Source organism: Caenorhabditis briggsae (genome assembly GCF_000004555.2).
Source record: "Caenorhabditis briggsae complete genome, chrIII, whole genome shotgun sequence".
NCBI lineage: Eukaryota > Metazoa > Nematoda > Chromadorea > Rhabditida > Rhabditidae > Caenorhabditis > Caenorhabditis briggsae.
Window position 1 is genome coordinate 2,031,115 of NC_013490.2, and position 26,474 is coordinate 2,057,588.

The following is a 26,474-nucleotide window of genomic DNA, read 5'->3' on the forward strand; positions in this document are numbered from 1 at the left end:
GCAAAATAGCGCTTGAGGAGCCTTGAAAAGATTCATGAGAAAAGTAATCAGACAGGAATGCAAAAAAAGAACTTTTTTATGAGAAGCTAGATTTTTGGGAATTGTTTCTAAATGCAAAGGTAAGAAAAGAGGGTTTTCATCTAATTCGGAATGCATGAAACCTTCTAAATTCTAAATCGGAAAGGCACGAAAAGGAAAGCACTCTTCGCAAATTGTTCTTGAAACGAAAAAGAGGGCGGAGACTGAGGATTTCCATGGAGCGAGTCTCGAACGAAAAAAACGGAATATGAATGGGACGAACGTTTGTCATCAAGACAAACACAGCAAAAAAGGAGAAGAAATGATGGAAATGGGGGCTAAAGAGGGATGAAGAATTGCCGGTGGAAACGGGCGGAGAAAAGATGGATATTGTTTGTGTTTGGTAGATGATGGAATAGGCAGAAGAAGAAAAAAAAATTGAGAAGCGGGGTCCCGGAAATAAATTGAATAGTCGGGAGAGGATAGCAACGCGATTTCTTATACGCCTTGCCGACCGAAAGGAATATGTGCCGCCATAGCTCAGTCGGTTAGAGCGTGGGTCTAATAAGCCCAAGGTCGCAGGTTCGACCCCTGCTGGCGGCAAATACTTTTTTTCTTTATTTTTCTGTGCTTACCTGGGAAACAAGCTTCCGGAAAGACAACTTTTTCCTCCAACTCTACAATAATGATTCCGTCCGTCTCTTCGCAATTTCCGTAGTAATATCTCTTATTTGAGATATTTCTGAAAATCCAACAAATTCGACAAAGAATCTGAAGCCAAGGTCTGGAGAAAGAAGAGGCACATTGCGTCGACATTTTGCCATGTCGAAATCGAAATCCTTAGAACGTTTGTGTCCAAAAATAATGTGTCTGTCTGAGACTAGAACACCCAAAAAGTATGTCCAAATATCATTGTTTTTTCTTTCTTTTTGTTGTTTAGTCAATCGAACTACAAAGTTTGTGACATCTCAGAAAACAAGCCACGTCGAACGGTATTAGTTTCATATTTCTAGGATTACTGTAACACGAGATACGGTAGACTTGGCTTTTTGGATCTAACTACAGTAATCCAATGAAAATTTTGAATATAGTCATGAGTATACTCATTTTAAAGGCTTTATTAAGCCTAATCGACTGGTTTTCATATTTCTAGGATCACTGTAGCCGGAGATACGGTATTTTTAGTAGATATGTCAAACTATAGTAATCCACGAAACATTCAAATATAGTCATGAGTATATTAATTTGAAAGCTCCTGACAAGCCAAATCGCATGGCATTTGTTTCATGTTTCCAGGATTACAGTTACCCGAGCTATGACAATTCAAATTCTTTAGGTCAAACTACAGTAATTCAGAATTATTTTCGAATATGGTCAGGAGTATCTCATTTGAAAGCTCTTGACAAGTAAAGCCGATTGGAACTAGTTTTGTATTTATAGGATTACTGTAGCTCGAGATACGGCAATTTAGATTTTTTGGGTCAAACTACAGTAATCCAAAAAAAAAGTCAAATATAGTCATGATTATACTCATTTGAAAGAGCTTGAAAAGCCAAGTCAATTGGTATTTGTTTCGTATCTATATGGTTACTGTAACTCAAGATACGGTAAATTTTTTGAAAATATAAAAATTACAAGTTCTTGCGTCCACACCGCTCAAGTCGTTGCTGATTCTCTTCAAATGTTAATTTTGAGAAAATTGGATTTTCCGAATCGACAATCAAAACATATAGGAAGTAGATTAGAACCGATTTCATGATTGCTCTGAATTTTTCAAAAATAATGTGGATTTTTTGATTTTTCTAGTTGTCACAGAAGAGACGAAAACTGTGAGAAGAGCGAAAAGAGCACAGAAGATGAGCCAAACATTGAATTTTCGAATTCCCTATGATAACTGCTTCAAAATGAGTATAAACACGACTAGGCTCCGCCCACTATGATTTTTCGGACTTTAAAGGCGCATAGGGGTCCAAACTTTTGGAATTTGAGGAAAGTAGGTCGTGATTATACTCATTTTGAAGCTGTTAATAGCAGAAACTCAACAATCCAGGTTAAATCGTTGAAATCTTGAAAATTGCTGAGTTATGATAATTTCTTGTTTTTGAAATTTTTCAACATTTTAGAAAGATGACTATAACTTGGCTGAAAATCACCTAGTCATGATGAAATTTTTATTTTTGAACTTTGCAAGTCAAAGGCTTTAAAATGAGTATAATCATGTCTATATTTCTCAAATTTCAGTTTTTTGGTTAGAGACGCAGTGTGCCTGGTTGCTCTGACTCTCCCCTTGTCAACAAAATTGGTCATAAGTTGGTTCATTTTTGCTAGTTTTTGAACATTTGAAAATATGTGAAATCGAGAAGTCAAGAGCTTCACAATGAGTATAAACATGACCCACTTTTGAAGATTTCGAAGTTTTGGACCCCCTATGCGCCTTTAAGGTCAAATTTCAAAATAGACGGAGTATAGTCGTGTTTATACTCATTTTGAAGCTCTAAACATGGTAAATATGAATAAATAAGTTTCAAAGTAACATGAGCATATTTTAAGGAAATATGGGGCATTAATATTTTGGGAGTTGAAAAAATCTTTATTGATCAGGCATTAGTGGTATAAATTTGAGCGACTACTGCTGGAACTTGAGGATGGACTTGTCCGGATCGATGGTTCCAAAATTTCAGCTTCTTCAAAATATTTTTCGGTCCAAAAGCCGCCAATATAGTTTGTAAATTCCGTCGATTGCATCCAAGATACGTCAATTTACAACAACCATCATGAAAGCACTATCGATGGCCTTACATACGAATATTTTCTGAAATTAAAGTTTTGGGATTACTGTAGTTTTTGAAAAATCCAAAAAAAAAAAAAAGTTTTTCAACAATTTTGCACTCTATTGAACAAAACGGTTCAATTTTCGGAACTTACATCAAGAAGAGGCCAATCATTGAGAACGTAATCAATGTATCCAAAATAAAATGGTAGCCAAATCTGGAAAAAAAAATTATTCTTCTTTTTATCATACTGGAAAATGGGCGTGAGCACTACAAAATGATAGAATTTGAAAAATTATATCTTGTCTATAATTTTAGTTACAGACCAAATGAGCCAGCAGCTTTATGGCTTGTAACTTGGTTCCTAGATAAGATACAATTTTTCAAATAGTATCATTTTGTAGTGCTCATTAAGTTCTATTCTCTTTCCTCTACGTTACAAGAGAATATGTTTTTCTGTTTCATCACTACGAAAAAGGAATTTTATGTCACATGTTTATTAAATTTAGGTTTAACGTGGTAATAATAAGGTAGAAAAATGTACAAAGCCTGGGGCCTATCGAGAGAAGTCAACTAGCGCTAAGATGAACTCAGATCTACAGTATTTAAAATTTGTGGCTTCACAATGTTTGGAGCCTTCACCCGGAATAAAAATGTTGTCATTCTTCTCATAAATAATGTAATCTTTAATAGCTCTAATGAATCTTCCCGAATGATCAACAAGGGCCTGATATGACGCGTGACTCCGCCACAATGGAGCTACTAAAACGCCCCTCAGCCTTCTTTTTCTACCAATTTTCAACAAGTGCGGTATCAGCACTGGAGGTGGCACCCACCAAGCACATCCCATCCTCTCTGCCCTCTCGATGTGGTCGAAGACGTTGACACCAGACGTTCCGAACTCGGGATATCTGGAGTTTTCTTCTTCTTCACTGTTGCCGGCTCACTCTTCTTCCTCTGACTCTCTCCAACCGTCTGCATGATCGACCGTGCTCTGCCAACACCAACGTCTCCTGCAACAAGCTCAAATGATGCCAGGCATCCCAAAAACTTCATACGGTCCAGGACCGTTGGAGCCACGCTCCTCCTCAGCTCCTCAAGAGCAACCTGCCACTTGGCCATTCTCTTCTCGGTTCCACGAACCTCTCTCGCGACCAGGTCGCACTCATAGCCGAGCCACGTAAACTTTGCGTCTGGCACCCAGAACGACTTCTCTTCTGCCACACAAACTCCGGCACTGTTCAAATCCTCTCTCACCTTTTTCACTGCCCTCGCGACCTCTCTCTCCGTCTTGCCCACAATTAATCCATCATCCAGATATAGAAAGATTTTTATCCCCTCTGCCCGCCATTTTAGAACTAAAACTTTGAAGATTTTAGTAAACAGCCAAGGAGCTGTCGACAACCCGAAAGGCAAACCTCTAAACGAAAAATAAGGAGCAGTAGGGGGATTTGTCAGCGTAAAGCTCAAAAGATCTTGAGATTCTTTGTGTATTTTAATATGATGATAGCCTGATTTAAAATCAAATGTGGCCGCATAGCGCGCGTCTTCTAGAAATAGCCAGGCAGTCTTGAGGTTTTCTAGCTTAAACCGAGGAGGAACGAGGCTCTCGTTCGACTCACTCAAATCGAGAATCATTCTCTTTTTCTTACCTTGCTCTACAACATGCAGCGGAGACACACATCGTGGTTGGTGGTCCGATCGCGTCAAAACGCCCTCTGCCTCCAGCCTCTCAATTTCTGCAACCAAAAATTCTTTGTGCCGTATCACTGACGGTCTCAAGCCCTGAGGCTCTGGTAGCACTACATTTGAGTTTAATTGAATCTTAAAACCATCTTCAATCACACTTAGTATCCATTCTACGTCACAGATTTTCTCCCAAAAATCAATAGCTGCTGACAGTCTGTTCGGAAAACTCATACCTTCTTTGTTCACATTCTGTGGCATAGTGACCATACTGGGAGCACTTGAAGCACTTGACTCCTCCTTTTCCACCTCTGCCTCCACCGAATCCCTGGCCTCCGTATTGCCGAGCACTTCCCTGGCCTCGGAAAGTGCTCTCATGTCGAAACCACGGTTGTCTCTGCGCGTACGGCTCTGCCCTACGTCTTTTGCTTTCTCCGTGGAATCCTCCGCTTCTGTTTCCGTTATTGCCGGCAAGATTAAAGAGGAGAAGGATTAAAGTCATGTCAGATTGCGTCGTCGAGCTTTCAGAATCGACTCCAGCGATGGCCTTCAAGGCGTCTAACTTATCCTTCGTCTGCAGAAGACTTGGATCGGAATCCAGAAGCAGCAGCTCTCCGTTTCTTGCCTTCAGTAAGTTTTGAACTTCCTTAACTGCCTCCTCCAACTCTCCGTTGGCTGTCGCCTTCGTCAAAATATTTCGGATTTTGAAATTGAAATCCAAGTTCTTCTGAATGCCTTTCGACGAAACTTTCGGTGGCTTCTCATCCTCTGCCTCTCTCTCCTTTTTCTTCTTTTCAGCTCCGATTTCCTTCACCATCTCTGCCATCTTGCCTAAAATTTCTTCACCGAATTGCTTCAGAGCATCTTTATCGACAGATTCCGCCATTCCTGAACAATATTTTAGCTACGAAGATAAATACGACAATTGAAAACAGCCAAAATGACCGTTTTCTACACGAATTCAACAGAAAAATTCAAAAAAATCCAAAAAAATCGACAAAAAACACACACGACCTTGTTAAAACACGTAGAATGATTTTGAAATTCGAGTTTCATGCCCGTTCGGGCATGATCGCTTCGAGACCCGCGGCGCCTGGAAAGTGTGTGCGCCTTTAATCTCGCGCGTCCTTTTTCTCCGCTCTTCAACGAAAAACATAATATTATGTCTGATTTAGTTGGTCCAAAAATATTAATCCTGAAAGAGACTATGGCAGGGCCCGCAAGGGACCGACTAACGCACAGTTTTTTCGGCGGCCACAACAACCAGCTGCCAGAGAACGAAACGTTGTGGATTATTCAGTTTGGCTGATGCTAAATGCGTGAATTTTCGGATGCTTATCACTATTGGAAGATATAGAAATGCAGATGAAATGACAATTGCATTCAGGGTGATGTAGTAAATCTGAAAATAGTTTTTAGAATATGAACAATCCACGACGTTAGTTGAAATCTACATCAAATTTCCGAACATTTGATACCCATATTGCCCATGTTTCAAAATGCTCATCGATTCTGAAGTCCTAACGTCATCTGGATTCAGGATCCCAAAACTTTCGGAATATAGGCGATATGGGTATCAAAATGTCGGATATTTTAAGCCGAATTCATCTAACGCTATGTCGAATATTTCAAGCCGAATTCATCTAACAGGGTGATGTAGTAAATCTGAAAAATGGTTTAAGCTTATTCAGAATCTTCATTTTCATCGAAAACAGTTACGTTAGATGAATTTGGCTCGAAATTTCCAATTTTTTGATACCCATATTGCTCATATCCCCAAAATTTTTGAGATTCTGAATCCAGAAGACGTCCGGAATTCAGAATCTCAAAATTTCTCGAATGTGGGCAATATGGGTATCAAAATGTTGGAAATTTCAAGCGAATTTCATCTAACGCAACAGTTTTTGATGAAAATGGAAATTTGAATCACTTTTTTAAATTCCGAAACTCACAAGATACGCTTTTTCGCCCGAATTTCCGTTTTCGCCAAGATGACCGGGAAAAAACAGTTCTCGAAGAATAAAAACGAAGTCAAAAGCATAAGAAGCGTATCCAATCCAAAAGACTTTTTTAATTGTACCTGATGAAATGTTTAAATTTGCCTAAATTCGAATTTTTTTTGACGTATTCTGAATTCATCTTTAGGAAAATGAAAAATCCACGACGTTAGTTAGAATCTACATCAAATTTTCGAAATTTTGATACCCATATTGCCCATGTTTCTAAATTTTGAGAGATTCCGGATTCCTGACGTCTTCTGAATTCAGAATCCCAAAACTTCTCGAATATGGCCATGATGGGTATCAAAATTTTGGAAATTTTAAGCCAGTTTCATCTAACGCAGCAGTTTTTTGATAAAAATGGGCTTTCGAAATTTTCAGAAATGTTTTTTTTTTGTTTTCTTGAATCCTCAAACTGTCATTCATCCACAAAACGGAAATTTAGAGCGTTCGTTAGATTCTCTGCAAATTTTGCTTTGATTTGATACCCATATTGCCTATATTCCAATATTTTCTTGGATTCTGAATTACTGACGTCTTCTGGATTCTGAATCTCAAAAGTTTTGGAATATGGGCAATATGGGTATCAAAATGTCGGAAATTTTAGGTCAAATTCATCTAACGCAGCAGTTTTTGATAAAAATGTACCTGATGAAAAATTCAAGTACTTTTCGGAATTCGGAAAAAAGTATAAAAAGAATCTTTGAATTGCCAAAAGTGTCAACATTATATGATTTGTGTTTCCAAGTGCCGGAAGAACTATATGACAGATAATATATGGGATGATGTCCGAAAAAATTGGAAATTGCGGAACTCTATGGGCAATCACAAATTGAAGAATTTCCATTAATATAAATGTATAAATCAATGTATAGGTAAATTTGAGCATATTATAGAAATTATTAACAAATCCAAAAATTGGAATATCTTTATCCCGGATGACATTTGATCGATACACACGAACATAAATCAAATAAATAGGGAGGTTAATCAATAAAAAAATCAATATTGCTAACACAAAAAACGGATATTTTTTCACCAAAGTACATCTAACATCATAATATTCTTCGCCTTTATAAACCGTTGGCTCGCAAAGGACATCGAACATTTTTTAGGATTAAAACATTTTTATTCCCAAAAAATTTCTATTTATTTCCTTTTTGGCAAAGCAGCTGAAATAAAATTTCTCAGAATTTCCATACGTATTTTTGGGTACTAATAGCAGCAGCTGAAAAACGCGACCGCGTAGCTCAAATGGAAAAAGTTGAGCTGAAAACTATTCAAACCTTCATTTTCATCAAAATCTGCAGCGTTAGATGAATTCGGCTTAAAATATCCGACATTTTGATACCCATATTGCCCATATTCCGAAAGTTTTGGGATGCTGAATCCAGATGACGTCAGGAATTCAGAATCGATGAGCATTTTGAAATATAGGCGATATGGGTATCAAAATTTCGGAAGTTTGAAGCAGATTTCAACTAACGTCATAGAATTTTCCATTTTCTGAATTCAAATTCAGAAATCTGAATTCAGAAGAAGTCATAATATTTTTTTTTGGAAATAGGCAATTTTAAATTTTTCGTCAGGTACTATTAAAAAAGCCTTTTGGATTGGATATGCTTCTTATGCATTTGATTTTCATTTTTATTCTTCGAGAACTGTTTGTTCCCGGTCATCTTGGCGAAAATGCTTATTTTGTAAGTTTTCTGGATTCTCATCTCAAAAAGAGTGATTCAAAATTTCATTTTCAATAAAAACTGCAGCGTTAGATGAATTCGGCTTGAAATATCCGACATTTTGATACCCATATCGCCTATATTCCGAAAGTTTTGGGATCCTGAATCCAGATGACGTCAGGACTTCAGAATCGATGAGCATTTTGAAACATGGGCAATATGGGTATCAAAAGTTCGGAAATTTGATGTAGATTTCAACTAACGTCGTGGATTGTTCATATTCTAAAAACTATTTTCAGATTTACTACATCACCCTGAATGAATTGTCATTTCATCTGCATTTCTATATCTTCCAATAGTGATAAGCATTCGAAATTTCACGCATTTAGCAACTTTTGAGATTCAGAATCCTGAAGACGTTGGGAATTCAGAATTCCCAAAACGTCTGGAATATAGGCAATATGGATATCAATTTATCAATAATTTTCTCACAAATTCAAATCCTCTGAACTCGATTGTTGTTGTCTTTTCTCCAAAATTTTTTATATTTAAAAACCGCGTAGCTGATTTGTAGAATAACAGGAATCATAGATATATCTAATATTTCAACAGTGAAGCTTGCCTGAAAGAAATCAAACATTGCGATCGCGCTCAACAGGACCAACCGATAAATTTGAGCGTTTATACAAAAGTTGGTTAATTATAACTGATAAAATTACCATCTGGAAAAATTAATCTTTAAAATGTGTTAAAGGTGGGGGGACAGGAGATTTTTCGTAATTTTTTTGTAGTTAGAGTATGCATTCTACCGTAGCGGTGTACAACGCTTAATGTCACTCTGCGTACAGCTGTCGTCCTCGCCTTTATGTATGCAATCGGGCGTGCGCTTTCTCTTTGCCCGCGTGGCTCAGTCGGTAGCGGCGCCGCACCCTCAATCATCGCCCTCGACAAGTTCAACTCCTCGAGGGGCATCTTTGAACGGAATTTCGAGAACATTATTTTTTTTTTCATGTCCCCCCACCTTTAAATAATTTTTTCTTCCCAAATGTTAACATACATTTTTAAACTGGCTTGTTAATACACTTGCCACAGTACAATCTTTCTAGAGGTGTCAAAATTGTGTCTAATTGATAAAACGATAATTGATAAGGTACTCAGAGCTACACAGACCAATCCGTCGAAATACAAAAAATACAAATAACGATAATTAAATTCCCTTAAAAATAATTTAATAGTATTCAAAGAATATATTAGGAAAATGGATTTTCGATCCAAAAATCCCTGATAACCAGTTGAAAAATGTTCGATAATCAATTTTATGGCTGATAAGATAAGGATAAAGTGATAAGAATGGATAAAAATGACAAATGGAACGGCGGAAATCCGAATTAGATTAATAGTGAAAGATGATCCTAATGGTTCCTGATTTTCAGACATTTTCAGACCATTCGATGCATTTTTTTCAATCGAATCGAAATCGATTTGTATCATGTTTGAAGGCAGAATACATATAGAAATTATTACATAAAATATATAAAAATTCCGGAGAACTTTGTAAAAATGACTGAAAATTGGAAGGGCTGGATTCTAAAAACAAACATTTTTCTGGAAATTTTTGTAATAAATATCATTTTAAAGCTCGTAAAATTTGCTACAATTCCATATATTTTTCAGTTATTTTACTCAATTTTAAACCAAGTTATGCGCCTTTAAACATCCGACGTTGTGCATCGTCTCATTTTCTGGAAGTTTAAAGGCGCATAACATGATCTAAATATTTTTGAAAATCTTGAAGTTTAATATCGCTTCAAAACTGTTTAAACTTCCTACAAAATGATATAAATTACAGGCTTCTAGCCCAATTTTGAACAAAGTTATGCGCCTTTAAACAACCAGGAGGTGGGACGATGCACCATGTCGGATGTTTAAAGGCGCATAACTTGGTTCAAATGTTAGCTAGAAAAAGGAAAATTCTACCGTTTTGTAGGAAATTTGATGCGCTTTAATACTATTTAAAATGATTATTAGGAATCTGGATTACATTATTTGAAAAGTTGGAAATAATGTTGTTTAGGAAAGGAAAAAATTTTGCAAAATTTTCCAAATTTTAGAATTTCACAAAATCAATAAAAAACAAATTTTTTATCATTTTGATGCTTATGAAATTTTCTACAATCTGATGTATTTTTCATTTCATTTGCTCAATTTTGAACCAAGTTATGCGCCTTTAAACGTCTTGAAAGTTGGACGATGCGCCATGTCCAATGTTTAAAGGCGCATAACTTGGTTCAAAACTTAGCTAGAAAAATGAAAAATATATCATTTTTGTAAGGAATTTTAAGGGCTTTAAAATAATGCAAAACTTTATTTTTAAGAACTATTCAAACCTTTTTATCTTTTTTGAGATTCGCTCTATAGAATTTTCGATAAAATGGAAATATTGAAAATTGACCAAAAACCAAAAATATGCAAAAATATTGGGTTGTTTTTCCTCCGATTGCATTGGTGAAGCCATTTTTAGATAATTCTAGTTGAAATTCCATTTTTGATAAAATTAAAATTTTGGGCTTTTTTTCGAATTTTCTGAAATTCTAGAGTTTCGATCTGATTTTCTTTTTGCCACCATTCAAATTGCATCAGTTGTCAAGTTTTTCAGAAATTCGGAGAAAGCAGGTGCCACGAAACTTCTAATATTAGGAAACAAAATCAGCTGCTGGTCTGTACTTTACTAAAAAATCTACAAATTATCATAAGTCTTCTCTAGAACCAATAATCTAAAAAGCAAATTTAGTCCTAACTCGGTTCATTTTTTCAGTTTCCAAAAAAAAAATTAACGATATTTGAAATTGGCGAAAAACCCTTCAAAATGAATCGGAAGTTGCCCAAAACCGGCTGTATAGCGGTCCATGAGCATATCTTGATCCGGGGTTGACGTCTTCATAAGTTTGTTGGAGTTTAGACGGCTTTAGTCTTCTCAAAAATCTGGAAAGATAGCTAAATCCTGAAACATTTTACCGGAAGCTTCTAACACTCTAATAGAAGGCTACCTGCCTTTTACAGTGCGGTCAATATCTATACGACCCCCCTAAGTTTTGGGCGCACAGACAAAACTAGTAGAGGTATCAAAAAACAGTCAACGCCATTCGATTCAGAATCAAAAATAACTTCTAGAGACGAAGTTTCATGATTTTAGAAAAACCTCATAAAAAAGAGCACTCTTCAAACCGTCAACTTTGAGCCCATATATCTCGATTCCTGTAAGAGATATCAAAAAGTGGTCGACTAACAAAATGTTTATCATAATATCAGTTACATTTTATCAATTGACGACTTTTTGATACCTACAACAGGTACCGAGATAAATGAGCCTAAATTTGAGAAGTCGGCAGGTGACCGCATAGCCGGGCAAGCGCCGACTTTTTAACTTTAAGTAGATATATCTCGGTTCCTTTTGGAGATATCAAAAAATAATTAACTAATAAATTGTTATTGATATTATGAGGAAAATTTATAAGGAAAATTCTAAGAGTGATCATGATCATGTTGCAAGTGTTCAAGGTTTTTACAAAAATCAGAATCACCGAATTTCAAGGTCAATTTTTCAAATTTCAGTCCAGCTTCAATCACAAACAACGGCTCAGAATAGCTTAACAACAGTTAGTCAATAATTCAGACCACTGCAAAAATTGTTCCTTATAAATTTCAGCTCAAAATCTTACCCAGGAGCCAAGTTATTAGAGATTTATTCCATAAAACCCAAAAAAATTATGAAAATGTTTGAAAATAATTTTTTCTAAAATTTGAATAGAGGAATCAATTTTTGTATAAACTGTCGAAATATGCTGTTTTAGGACTATTCTAGCAGTTTCCAACCAAAATAAGTTCATTTTTGCTCTCTAAAATACTTGAGATTTTTCATTTTCCAGGTGGTCGTATAGATATTGACCGCTTGCAAATGGCCTTTTTGGATGGTACATGTTCAGGGAAAGTGCTAAAATTATGAAACTTTATTTCTAGAAGTTATTTTTGATTGTAAATCGAATGGCGTTAACCGTTTTTTGACACCTCTACTAGTTTTGTCTGTGCGCCCAAAACTTAGGGGGGTCGTATTGACCTCACTGTATCTTTGAGCTCATTTATCTCAAATCCTGTGAAAGATATCAAAAAGCGGTCAACTGATAAAGTGTTTATCATAATATCAATAACAATTTATTAGTTGACCATTTTTTGATATCTCCAAAAGGAACCGAGATATATCTACTTAAAGTTAAAAAGTCGGCGCTTGCCCGGCTATGCGGTCACCTGCCGACTTCTTAAATTTGAGCTCATTTATCTCGGTACCTGTTGTAGGTATCAAAAAATGGTCAATTGATAAAATGTAACTGATATTATGATAAACATTTTGTTAGTCGACCACTTTTTGATATCTCTTACAGGAATCGAGATATATGGGCTCAAAGTTGACGGTTTGAAGAGTGCTCTTTTTTATGAGGGTTTTCTTACTAATTATTTACACCAGGCGGTTTAAAGGCGCACATACCCTTTTTCTCTCTTTTATTGCATCCCAGCATAAGAGGCGAAATAGTATTCAAAAATGAGAGACGCAGAGAGAGAGAGGAGGCACTGAAAAGGAAATGAGTGTGTGAGCTGCCCCCCTCCAAAAGAAAATCGATAGTGTGTTAAGAAGGAGGAGACGCAGAGAAAAAGGGAGAAAAATAAAAAGAGCACGTCATCGGAGCACATGCTCCGTCGGGTCTAACGGGCACAGCTCCTTTTGGTATGGATTTTTGTTCCTTTTTAAGCTTTTTTGAAAAAAACTGCTGAAATTCAATTTTTTTCGAAAATTTCTGAAAATTCGGAATTTATCAATTTTAGTTTGTTGATTTTCAACAAAAACTGTTTCGTTAGATGAATTTGACTTGAAATTTCCGACATTTTGATACCCATATCGCCCATATTTGGAAAGTTGTGATATTCTGAATCCAAAAGACGTCACATCTTCCGAATTCCTTGAAATTTTGGATTATGGGCAATATGGGTATCAAAATTTTGGAAATTTCAAGAAAAATCAATATAACGTCAGTGTTTTTGACCAGAAACACTGTTTTCCGCGTTCTCGAAGATGTCGAAATTTTGACATCTTCTGAATTCAAGATTCGTCTATTTTCTGAACATTTCTCTTCGTTAGTTGAATTTCTCTCTAAATTTCCAAAAATTTGCTACCCATATTGCCCATATTCGAAAAAATCCGAAATTCTGAATTCCAACGTCTTCAGAATTCAGAATACCTTATTTCTAGAAAAAAACTTTGTTGTTAGATGAATTTAGCTTAAAATTTGGGACATTTTGATAGCCATATTGCCCATATTTGGAAACTTTTGATATTCTGAATCCAGAAGACGTCACGTCTTCAGAATTCCTCGAATTTGCGGAATATGGGCAATATGGGTATCAAATTAACGCAAATTTTGCGAGAAATCTAACTAACGCAAAACCTTCAAATTTCAAATCTCAGATTTTTTCGGAAAATCTGAAAATCGTCTAACTATGGAAGAAGACGTGGCCAACGGCTCCTGTGAGCAGACTCCGGTAAGTCTATTTTTAAAGGTTTTTAAAATCTGAATTTTCAGACAAATTCCACGTACGGCACGCCGGTCCGTGTGGCGTCTCCAGAAGTTCAAGAATCGGAAAATGTGGAAAATTCGAATTCGACTACTGTAGAAAATTCGCTCTACTCGAAATGCAATACATTAGTTCAGGAGAAGGAAATGGAGAGGTAAGTGTGCTCCAATGAGAAAATTTTTCAAAATTTTGAATTTTTCAGACTTGAAACCCAAAATGCTGAATATCGAGAGAAGTTGTTGCGAACGATGAGGGAGAGGGATTTGAATGAAGAACTGCTGAAGTGAGAAAAATTTTTTTGATAATTTTTTTTGAAACATTTTTTTCTTCCAGAAATGTCCAAAACCAGCACAAAAAAGAGCTGGAAATGCAGAGTCGACGGATTCGAGAGCTCGAAATTCAGATGAAATCGAATATGGACAAATCGGTGGCCCAAGAAATGCATTTAAATGTGACGACGAAAGAAATGTCCCAAAAATATAGCAAAGAATTGCAGCAAGTGGGTTGATTTTCAGAGGAAACTGTTGCGTTAGATGAATTTGGCTTGAAATTTGGGGCATTTTGATACCCATATTGCCCATATTCCAAGACGTTTGGAATTCAGAATCCTGAAGACGTCGAAAATTCAGAATTTCCGAAAATTGGGAACTATGGGCGATATGGGTATCAAAATTTCGTAAATTTCAAGTGAAATCTAACTGGCGCTGTGGATTTCTTTCATATCTCGATTGTAGTTTGGACAGTTTCAAAAATCTAGAAAAAAAACAAAAAGACACCCAAAAAAGCTTCGAAATCCGAAATTCACCAAAAGCCCGCACGTTAGTTGATTTTCTCATGGAATTTCCGCAATTTTGATATCCATATTGCCCATATTACGATAATTTTGAGAATCTGAATCCAGAAGACGTCAAGGATTCAGAATATATCAAAATTTTGAAACATAGGCAATATGGGTATCAAAATTTTGGAAATTTGGTGGCAAATTCAACTAACGTCGCCAATATGGATTCAGAAGACGTCAGAACCTGACTTATAGGCAATATGCATATCAAATCATCACAAATTATTCCAGGCAACAAAGAAAGCTGAGCAATGTGATAAGGAAAAAAACGAAGCAGTGGTGAAGTACGCAATGAGGGAAGGAGAAATGATGAAATTACGGGATGAGCTGAAAATCAAGGATTCTCATTTGAAGGCGTTGAAAGATGAGCTAGAAACAACGAAAAAAGCTCAAAGTCAGGAGAATCTGAGCAATTTGGAGAAAACTGTGCAGAATTTGAATGTGGAAATTGAAAAAGTCAAACATGAAAAGTTTGATTTCGAGAATCGCATGAAAATTGCAGAGAAACGGGTTGAGGTGAGAGCTTTTTTCACTTCAAACTTCATTTTCATCAAAAACTGTTGCGTTAGTTGAATTTCTCACAAAATTCCCGAAATTTTGATACCCATATTGCCCATATTCCATGAAATTTTGAAGTTCTGAATATTTCAACGTCTTCTGGATTCTGAATACCTGATTTCTGGGAGTATGGGCAATATGGTTATCAAAATTTCACAAATTTCAAGCCGAGTTCATCTAACGCAACAGTTTTTTTCTCAATTTTTTAGTTTATTTTCCCTCATATTCCAATAAAATAGATTCTCTTCTGACCCATAATGAATATATTCCAAAAAACTTGAAATTCTGAATCCTGAAAACGTTAGATTTCAGAATCCAACGAAATTTTTAGAATATGGGCAATATGGGTATCAAAATTTTGAAAATTTCCAGCCAAATGCATTTAACGTTCGGAAAATTTTCGAAAAAATGTAACGTCTTCTGAATTCAGAATTACTTCATTTTCGAAATTTTTTGTGACGTCAGTTAGATTTGGCATGAAATTTCCGAAAATTTGATACCCATATTGCCTATATTCCAAGAAATTAAGGAGTTTGAATCCTGAAGACGTCGGAAATTCAGAATACATAATTTTGAGGAATATGGGCAATATGGGTATCAAAATTTCGGAAATTTCATGACAAATCTAGTTCACGTTCTAGATTTTTGAGTTAACCTCGATTTCTTCAAAAAAACGCCTTTTTTAAAAATTTCAGACGCTATCTAATAGCCTAACCGAATCCAAACAACAATGTGATGTTCTCAGAAAGCAATTGATCAATGCAAAAGATGATAAGCACATAATACAGGTTAGTTTTTAGGATTACATTAGTTTTCGTGGTGAGACCCCAAGTGGGCGGAGCCTAGGCATGCTTATACTCATTTTGAAGCTCTTGACGCGAGAAATTCAAAATTTGAGTTTTCAGCAGTATGAAACTAAACTGCAAACCAGTACGGCGGATTTGGAGAGACGACTTCAAGAGTCAGATTCGAATTTGGAGCGGTTGAAAACGTCGCAATTGGATTTGGCCAATAAATTTGAAGAAGCTTCTAGAGAAAATACAGATTTATTGTCGAAAATCGATATTTTGCAGGTAAATCATTCCGTTAGTTGAATTTTTCATGAAATTTCCGAAATTTTGATACCCATATTGCCCATATTCCAAAAAAAACTGAAATTCTGAATTTGACGTATTCTGAATACTGGATTCCTCGATTTTCAGTAAAAATTCATGACGTTAGATGAATTCGGTTTGAAATTCCCGACATTTCGATACCCATATTGCCTATATTCCAAAAAATGTTAGTATTCTGAATCTTGAAGGCGTCAAGAATTCAGAATCCCAAAGTTTCTCCTAATATATAGGCAATATGGGTATCGAACTCTCTGAAATTTTGAGCTAAATAAGTTTAACGAAACACTTTTTTGATCCGAAATATGATTTTTTGGTTTTCGGAGGATGTTGAAAAATTGACGTCTTCTGAATACAGTATTCTTCAATTTTCAGTAAAAATTCACGACGTTAGCTAAGATTTTCATCAAATTTCGGAAATTTTGATACCCATATTGACCATATTCAGGAAGTTCCGAGATTCTGAATCCAGAAGACGTCAGGAATTCAGAATTTCTGAATTTCTTGTAATATGCACAATATGGGTGTCAAAATTTTTGAAATTTCAAGCCAAATTCATCTAACGCAACAGTTTTCGTCTAAATTCCTAAAAAGAAACTGAAACTCTAAATTCTGAAGAGGTTAAAAATCTGAAAATGAAATTTCCAGGACACTCTAAGCCTAGAAGAAGACCGAAGAAAGTTATGTGAAGAACAAATTGAGAGGCTAAAAGGAGTTGAAAGTTTTGTGGAAAGTTCCAGCCAGCAGATAGAAGAAACGCAGAAAGAGAAGATAACTGCTGAGGAAGATAAGGAACAAGCAGAATTGGAAGCAGCTGAAATGAGAGAACAAGTGGAGAAAATGCTGAAATTGACACAAGAATTGACTGAAAGGAATATGGAATTGCAGAGAAAACTTCGAGATCGAGAGGAAATTGTGAGTTTTAAGAAAATCTATTGCGTCCAATGAATTTAACTTAAAATTTCCGAAATTTTGATACCCATATTGCCCACATCCCTCGAAATTCGGGAATTCTGAAACCCGACGTCTTCTGGATTCAGAATTCCAAACTTCTTGGAGTATAGGCAATATGGGTATCAAAACTTTGGAAATTTCAAGCAGAGCCTAACTAACGTAGTGAATTTGTACAGAAACCGCCACTTTCTGAATTCAGAAGACGTTCAGTTTTCCAACTTTTCAAAAATATGAAAAGAAAATCTTGTTCCGAATCAAAAACTACTGCGTTCAAAGGGTTTGGTCTAAAATTTCCAAATTTTTGATACCCATATTGCCTATATTCCACAATTTTGGTGGATTCTGAAGTTTGACGTCTTCAGGATTCAGAGTTTTCTATTTCTTGGAATATGGGCAATATGGGTATCAAAATTTCGAAAATTTCATGCCAAATCTAACTAACGCAACAAATTTTATCAGAAACTAACATCTTCTGAAATCAGAAGACGTTAAGTTTCAAAATTTTCAATTTTTTGGAATATGGCCAAAATGGGTATCAAATTAAAGGAAATTGAATTCCCAACTTCACCATTATAGTCTGAAACTTTAAAATTTACCTTTTTCAGACAAAATCTCTACACAACGATATCGAAAAATTGACGTCGGAACTCGCAGAAAGCTACGAAACCTGCAAATCATTGGAGCAGAAAAATCAAAAACTTCTAGAAGAATTGGAAAATCTGAAATCAGAAGTTTCATCAAAACCAGTGACATTTGAGACACTTGAAGACAAATTTTATCAGGAAAAATATGAAGAATGTTCCAGAAAATGTGAGTTTTGAGTCTTCTGAAAATTTGTATTGCTCATTTTCAGTGAAATTGGTTGCTGAATTTGAATTCCTTGTGAAAAATGCTTTAAAATAAGTATAAACAAGCCTAGAATAGCTTGAATTTGAAATTTTTCAAATTTTTGTGGGTCCCGTCACGAAAACTGAAATTTTCAAATCTTTTCAAACATAGCCGTGTTTATACTCATTTTGAAGCTCTTTCAACGCTGAAATTGAATATAACACCCAATTCTCAGAAAAATCCCTCCAAAAACCAAAAAACATAAAATTTCTAAATTTTCAGTGGAAGAAATGGAGTCAAAACTGGCCGAGGAGCGGAACAATTTTTCCGCGTACAAAAAGAAGACGAATGCAACGCTGAAAGATTTGAAATCTGAAATTTCTGGCAACAAAAAATCGAATGGAAGTGGAGGAGAACATGCCGGATTAGGAGTACCAGCGTCTTCAGATCCATCTATGTCTTCTAGATCTCGGAATAGTTCCATAACGAGTATTGATCGGGTTACGGTAAGTAGAAAAATTAAATCAGCGTGAAAAATGCTTCAAAATGAGTATAAACACGCCTATGTTCCTTTAACTTTAAAATTTCGACTTTAAAGGCGCATGAACCCCCACATGGGATGACCAAAAATCGAAATTTTCAAAAGTAGGTCGTGTATATACTCATTTTGAAGCGCTTAATGTGTCAAATCGGAATTCATTCAAATTATCAAGTTTGAGCAAAAACTAAGAAGGTTATCAAGGTTTTCAGTAGCTAGCTTAAAAACTTAAAACTACCGTATCTCGACTCAATTCACTCCAAACCGCGAAAACCATAAAGATTTGAACTTTACGCGTTTAGAGCTTCAAAACGAGTATAAACACGACTATGTGCCTTTAAGTTCGAAAATTTACATTTAAAGGCGCATAAGGGGTCAAAAATTATCAAATTATCAAAGTTGAAAAAATTAGGGCATGTTTATACTCATTTTGAAGCGCTTGAAGTGTCAATTCGGAATTCGTTTGAATTATCAAATTTGAGAAAAAACTAAGCAAGTTAGGACGGCTTTAGTTCCTAAAGCTAGCTTGAATACTTCAAACTACCGTATCTCGACTCATTTTTCTCTAAACTACAAAAATCAAGAAGATTTGGATTTTACGCGTATCGAGCTTCAAAACAAGTATAACCATGACCTACTTTCCTGGATTTTCAAAATTCGGACCCCCCCATGCGCCTTTGAAGTGAAAAATCGAAATGGGCGGAGCCTAGTCGTGTTTAGGCTCGTTTTGAATCTCTAAACATAGCTAACTTAAATCTATGAAAAAGAAATTGATTTTGCACTAAAACCAACTGAGTTACGGTAGTTTTTAGATTTTCACCTTCAAGGATACTGTAGTTTTTGTAGTTCGGCTTAAACTAAGGGCATGTTTATACTTATTTCGAAGCTCTATTTATAGCGAATTTGAATTTGCTATTAACTTTTACATAAAACTGGTTTCCAGAGCACATCGGAGACAAATTCCACAGCTGGCGATGAGCAGAAAAAGCAGGAAGATCAAAAAAATGTGCAACAAATCATGATTGACAAAATTGTGGTTCTGCAGCGAAAGCTGGCGAGAAGAACTGAAAAATGTGAATTTTTAGAGGAACACGTCCGACAGTGTCTGGAAGAGCTGCAGAAGAAAACAAAGTGAGAAATTTGAAAAAAAAAATTTTTAATTCAAATGTTGTGATTTTTTCAGAATCATCCAACACTACGCTCTCCGAGAAGAAGCATCGCTTCTGATGCCTTCTGAAGAATCCATGGAAAGGGTAAGATTTTGAATTTTTGAAAAAAAACACTTTCAAAAGAAGAACAATATTTTTTTAGCTTTTCGCAAGTTGCGAATTTGTTCAAGTAAGTTGTGAAGATGTTGTGATTGTGAGAAAAAGAGCGATAAATTTGAATTTGAGAGGTTGAGAGCTTCAAAATGAGTACCCACAAGCCTATGTTCCTTTAAATTTGAAATGTCGGGTTTAAAGGCGCATAGGGGTCCGAAATTTTGAAATTCTAAAAAGTGAGTAGTCCGTGATTATATTCATTTTGAAGCTCAAAACGCGTAAAACTCAAATCTTTTTAGTTTTTCTGATTTGGAGCAGAATGAGTCAAGATACGGTAGTTTTAAGTTTCTAAGCTAGCTATATGGACTAAAAACGGCATAACTTCCTTCATTTTTGCTCGAATGCAATGCATTTTCAGACAAGTGCTAATTTGGAGTTGAGCTTCAAATTGAGTATAACCATCACCTACTTTTAGCATTTTCGAAAATTGGGACCCCCTTTGCGCCTTTAAATGTTTTCCAACTTAAAGAAAAACAGTCATGTTTATACTCATTTTAAAGCTCGAAACGCGCCAAATGCAAAATTGTCAAAGTTTTTTAGCTTGAACGAAAATTGACAGAGTTACGGTAGTTTGAATATTGTTCAAAAATTTAGCGATATGACGCAAAAGCGTAGTAACTCTTCAAGTTTTGCTTCAAATTTGACAAAATGTCTACAAATCAATTTGTCTTCTTAATAGCTTCAAAATAAGTACCCACAAGCCTATGCTCCTTCAAGTTTGAACCTATGCGCCTTTAAATGTCAATTTTCGAATTTAAAGGAACATAGGCGTGTGGGTACTCATTTTGAAGCTCTCAGCAAGACAAGTTTAAATTTTGTAATATTGTTCTCTGTAAACGCGCCGAAGGCACGACAGACTTGTTTTTCTTTTTTCGATACCATGGTCCCTGTGAACACACCAAACATCAAACCTGACTTTTCCAAAAATAAAAATTCTTTTAAAAAAATAAAATTTCCGTTTTCCAGGTTCCCATATTCCGAAAAAGTAGCGCTTACGCTCTGATGGGTGCCATGTTCACCACTTCCGGCAGTGAAAAGAAGCAGTCTCAAATTCTAACGGAAGTCAATTCACGTCTGCAGGCCGTTCTAGAAGACGTCATACAACGCAATATTTGTATGAGGGTAAGAAATTTGAAAGTGAGAGAGCTTCAAAATGAGTATAAACATGACAGGATTTGGGAAAATTCTGGAAATTCGCAATTTGAATGACCCGTAACTTGGTCCATTCTTCAAATATTTGAGTGGGGTAGAGATTTCTGGAATTGTCATGTTTTCCGCTTTAAAATAAGTATATACACGACTATGTTACTTTAAATTCGAAAATTGACATTTAAAGGCGCATAGGGGTCCGAAAAAATGAAAGTCATGGGAAGAGGGTCATTATTAGGCTCATTTTGAAGCTCTTAACAAAACAAACAATTTTCTGTAAAAATCAGCAAATTTGAGCAAAAATTAAGCAAGTTAAAGTAAGTTAAGTTCTTAAAGCTAGCTTTAAAACTTGAAACTATCGTATCACTGTCAATTCTTGTCCAACTTCGAAAATTTTAACGTATTTGCAATTAGCACGTTTTTGGCTTCAAAATGAGTGTAATCATGACCTACTTTGAAATTTTTCGATTTTTGGACCCCCTATGCGCCTTTAAATGCCAAATTTCAAACTCAAAGGAACATGAGCATGTGGGTACTTGTTTTGAAGCTCAGAACTTGACAAATTCAATGAAGTCAAAGAATTGGAGTTTGGATGAAATTTGTGAATGTTATGGTCCCTTGAAATTTTGAGAAATTTCCATTTTTGACAAATATAGCCTTGTTTATACGCATTTTGAAGCTCTAAACTTCCCAAACTCGAATGTTCTTGAACTTTCTATTTTTCAGAGCACCGTGGACACATTGACAGCTGAAAACACTCGAATCGCCAGAGAAAATCGTCTTCTAAGTCTGACTCAAGTTCGAACCAATTCTCAGGATAAATCTTGAAATTTCTGAAAAATTCCGAAAAATTACATTTTTCGTGCCTTTTTTCTATCTTTTTTTACTGAATTTGTCATATCTTTTCTCACTTTTTTGCCCCCTCTCTTTAAATCTATTTGCCAATAAAAATGACCTTTTCGCATCTGGGGCCCCTCAAATTTAAGCTCCGCCCACTTTTTCCATTAGATTTTTCGGTTGAATTCATTCTCAATTTTCCTCCTCTTCGCACATTTTATTACGTTTATTCCGGTCTACTAAAAACTCCAAAAATGCCCTTCCATTTGGCAGTAGGTTTGTCGAATTGTGAGCAAATTTTTGAGCCCGGCGGAACCATTGAAGGATATGTTACGTTTGATTTGAGGGAGAGTATCAAGGTAAACCCAAAAATACGTTGAAAATTTGAAATTTGGAGGTTGAGAGCTTCAAAATGAGTATAAACACCCCTATGTTCCTTTGAATCTGAAAAAAAGTCCCAAATTTGAATGATCCGTAACTTTGTCCAGGCTCACAATATTCGAGTGAAATACAAATTTTTGAAATTGTCATATTTTGAGCTTTAAAATAAGCACCCACACGTCTATTTTTTCTTGAATTCCAAAATTGTCATTTAAAGGCGCATATGGGGTCCAAAATTTGAAATGTGAAAAAGTAGGTCACGTTTATGTTTACTGTGAAAATCTAAACATGTTAAACTCAAATCTATTTTCGAAATTGATTTTGCACTAAAACTAACCGAGTTATGACGTGTTTAGTTTTTGAAGCTAGCTTTAAAATTTCAAACTACCGTAACTCAATTCATTTTGAACCAAATGACCAAAATCAAAAAGATTTGAGTTTTTTGAGTTTGGAGCTTCAAAATGAGTACCCACACGCTTATGTTCCTTTATATTCGAAAATTGGCATTTAAAGGCGCATAGAGGTCCGAAATTTCATAGTTGAAAAAAGTAGGTCATGTTTATATTCATTTTGAAGCATATAACGTGTTGAGCGCAAACCAATAACTGAAATCAGATTTCCACCAAAACCAAGCAATTTATGGCGTTTTCAGTTTTTGAAGTTAGCTTGCAAACTTCAAACTACCGTAACAATGTCAATTTTTGTCTGAACTCAATAATTTTAGTAGTTTTGCAATTTGCGCAATTCGAGCTTTAAAACGAGTACTCTCATGCTTATGTTCCTTCAATTTCGAAATTTGACAAAAAATTGAAATTTAAAGGCGCATAGGGGTCCGGAGTTTTGGAATTCGACGAAAGTGGGACGTTTTTATACTCATTTTGAAGCTCGTAACTTGGAAAATTCAAATCTCTAATCAAAACTGATTTCGCGCCAAACTAATCGTGTTACGACGTTTTCGGTTTTTAAAGCTAGCTTAAAAACTTCAAACTACCGTAACTTGACATGTTTTGCTCCAAATTATAAAAATCAAAAAGATTTGAATTTTTGATGTTTTGGGCTTCAAAATGAGTATAATCATGACTATGTTCCTTCAAATTCGAAATTTGACATTTAAAGGCGCATAGGGGGTCCAGATTTTGACGCTCTAAACGCGGCAAGTTCGAATCTATAAAGAAAACTGATTTGCCACTAGAACTAAGAAAGCTACAAGAGTTTTAAGATTCGCGGGGTGGGGTGAAGAAGGGGATTACTGTAGTGTTGACATACTCATTTTGAAGCACTTTTCCTGCCGAAGCCGTTTTTAAAATCACTTTCAGGTTAAAGCCATCCGTATCTCTGCTGAAGGCCTCGCCACCACCAAATGGCTTCTCTCGGAGTCCTCAAAGTCCTCTCATGGGCGGTCCCGAGAAGTATCGTACTCCGCCAAAGTGACATATTTGGATGAGGATCAAATGGTGTGGAAACCATCAGAGGGACACTCAAAATCTTCGGTTTTTCCTGGAATCCATGTATACCCGTTCAAATTTCAAATCCCCATCGGCGTTCCGCCGAGTTTCGAGGGCGACCATGGAAACATACGGTACCATTTGAAGGCTACTGTAGAGAGACCATGGAAAACGAATCGATCGATAACGAGATATCTCACGATTCTTCCGCCGAAAGATTTGAATAAAGAAGTGACGGCTGGAGAGGAAACGAGCAGTTGGAAGACGAAAAATGTCGGATTCTTCCTTTTTCGATACGGAAAAGTGCATTTGGAGGTGCTGAAAATTTTTGAACATCTGAAATTTTTCAAGTTTTCAGAAGTTATAATAAATGGTCCAAAAATGTAGAAAGTTCTTAATTTTTTGGATTTTTTTTGGAATTTTCAAGCTTTTTAACAATTTTCGCTGCTTAAATTTCCCAATTTCAGCTTCGAATCCCCAAAAAAGGATATGTGCCCGGAGAGACGATTTGGATAGAGACCAACATTGATAATGCATCATCTAGACCGATTTTGAAGGTAAGTGTCTCCAGCATTGCTCAGACTTAATTGAAGCTTCAATTCTCCATTTTGGCACATTAAAAGCTTTAAAATGAGTATAAACATGACTAGGTTTGCTCGACTTTCACGGAAAATAGGCTAGCCTACAGTAACACTTGGACTACAAATTAGAATTTTGACTGTAACTTGCTGAAAAGTCAAGGAAAATTGATGAAAACTATATATTCAAATCTGGCGCGTCATAGGCTTTAAACTGAGTATAAACATGACCTACTTCCTTGATTTTCAAAATTTGGACCCCTGTGTGCCTTTAAATGTCAAATTTCCAATTTAAAGTAACAAAGTCTTGTTTATACTCATTTTGAAGCTCCGGAAACAAAGATATAGAATCTTTTTGATTTTTGAGATTTGGAGCAAAACGAATCAAGATACGGTAGTTTGAAGTTTCAAAGCTAGCTTGAAAAACTAAAAATGTCATACCTTGCTCATTTTTCGTTCGAATTCATACATTTTTGCATAGAATTATGAATTTTGATTTAAGCTTCAAAATGAGTATAATCATGACCCACTTTTCCCGAATTAAATGTTTCGGATCCCTATGCGCCTTTAAAGGCCAAAATTCCAATTTAAAGGAAAGTAGGCTTGTGGATACTCATTTTGAAGCTCTAAACGTCGAAAATTCGAAAACCAAAATTTCCGATATGTAGGATGACCGTGAAGCAAGTTACGGTAGATTAAATGTTGCGGGTACTGTAGCTTTTGTAGTTTGCCTTAGGCTGAAGTGCATCTAGCCGTGTTCATACTCATTTTGAAGCTCTAAACCTCGCAAATTCAAATTTCCAGGCCGAATGCTATCTGATCCAACAATGCCGCTTCCTTGCCTACCGATACGGTATCGCGGGACCAACAGATGGTCGGAGAGCGTCTTCCTTGTCCGAAAATGACAGATATTTGTCAAGAAAGCGGGATGAAATTAAAATAGTGTCCGTGATTCATGAAATGCACATTGAGCCAAGAACAGAGCACAAATCCAAAATGAAGCTTAAAATTCCATGTACATGTCCCACATTTGACAGTACTCTCATCCACGTGGAATACTTTGTAGTCGTCAAACTACATGTAAAATGTCGTCTGAGGAATACGGTAAAGGCGGAATGTCCAATTATCATTGGATCGAAACCACTTAAGGATGAGCAATTGACGCCAAGGACGCCCACTTATCAAGAAGTTGCCACGTTTTCAGCATTGACTCATAGGAGTATGTTGTCGGTGGATGAGGTAGGTGGTGGCCTAGGATTTGAAAAAGTTAGGTCATTTTGTATTTTTTGATTTGACCCATTTTAAAGAGAAATATGATGGTTTAAACATCAGGTGGCCTAGAAACCCAAAACCTCGGCCATGCTGATGACAATGGTTTTGAAGACAGACATAGCTGTAAAATTCAAATTTTCCAAGTCGCAAGCTTCAAAATGACTATACTTATGCCCATGTTTTAACAGCTCCTATAACCACAGTAACCCTGAAAACTAAACCTACCGTAACTTGCTTCACAGCTACCCTACCGCTTGGAATTGTAGATTTTTGAATTTTGTACATATAGAGCTTCAAAATGAGTACCCACAAGCCTATGTTCCTTTAAATTTGAAATTTCGAGTTTAAAGGCGCATAGGGGGTCCGAAAAACGGAATTCATGGGAAGTAGGTCGTGTTCATACTCATTTTGAAGGGCTTCATTAGGCAAACTGATTAGTACACATTTTATAAATTTTGAAGCAAAACTTGAGGAGGTACGACGCGTTTGCATAAAGGCTTTAATTTTGTTAATATATTCAAACTACCGTAACTCTATCAGTTTTTGTCTATGTTTAAAAATACTGACATATTTGCACTCAGCGCGTTTAGAGCTTCAAAACGAGCATAAACACGACTAGGTTCTGACAGTTGCGTCCACTTTGGTGGCCTAGAAAACCAGTTATGGCCTAGAAAACCAAAAAATCGATTTTCAGCCGTTCTTCTTCCAGAAACTAACACCAAAATACGTCTACTACCCAAAATATGGGCGGAGTCGAGACGAAGAGGATGAGCCGCCAAGTTTGTCGGATTTACAACTTCCTCCAATCGATTCTTTGTCTGATGATGATTGAATTTTCAATTTTTTGGATTTTCCTATGGAAATGTTGTTATTTTTAAATAAA

The 26,474-nt window shown here is 35.9% G+C and overlaps 2 protein-coding genes and 1 non-coding gene across 3 annotated transcripts; 2 read left to right on the plus strand and 1 right to left on the minus strand.

The window, feature by feature from the left end:
• The first annotated feature begins 547 nt into the window (after positions 1-547).
• CBG28930 lies at positions 548-621 on the plus strand. Its single transcript has one exon. It is a non-coding gene (tRNA).
• A 2,152-nt stretch (positions 622-2,773) lies between these two features.
• CBG11759 lies at positions 2,774-5,361 on the minus strand (the record flags this gene model as incomplete). Its single annotated transcript, XM_045243441.1, has 4 exons — positions 2,774-2,830; positions 2,944-3,006; positions 4,047-4,635; positions 4,712-5,361. 4 exons carry the CDS (start codon positions 5,359-5,361, stop codon positions 2,774-2,776), a joined length of 1,359 nt encoding a protein of 452 aa, XP_045094634.1.
• Positions 5,362-13,701: 8,340 nt separating this feature from the next.
• On the plus strand, positions 13,702-26,423 carry Cbr-cccp-1 (the record flags this gene model as incomplete). The annotated part of the gene is made up of 17 exons (XM_045243442.1): positions 13,702-13,743; positions 13,785-13,930; positions 13,979-14,059; positions 14,110-14,275; positions 14,849-15,133; positions 15,871-15,963; positions 16,081-16,248; positions 16,936-17,202; positions 17,847-18,051; positions 18,352-18,575; positions 19,551-19,738; positions 19,791-19,860; positions 20,896-21,051; positions 23,613-24,056; positions 24,209-24,298; positions 25,124-25,558; positions 26,286-26,423. The coding sequence occupies 17 exons, from the start codon at positions 13,702-13,704 to the stop codon at positions 26,421-26,423; spliced, it is 3,198 nt and encodes a 1,065-aa protein (XP_045094635.1).
• Between the last annotated feature and the right edge of the window lie 51 nt (positions 26,424-26,474).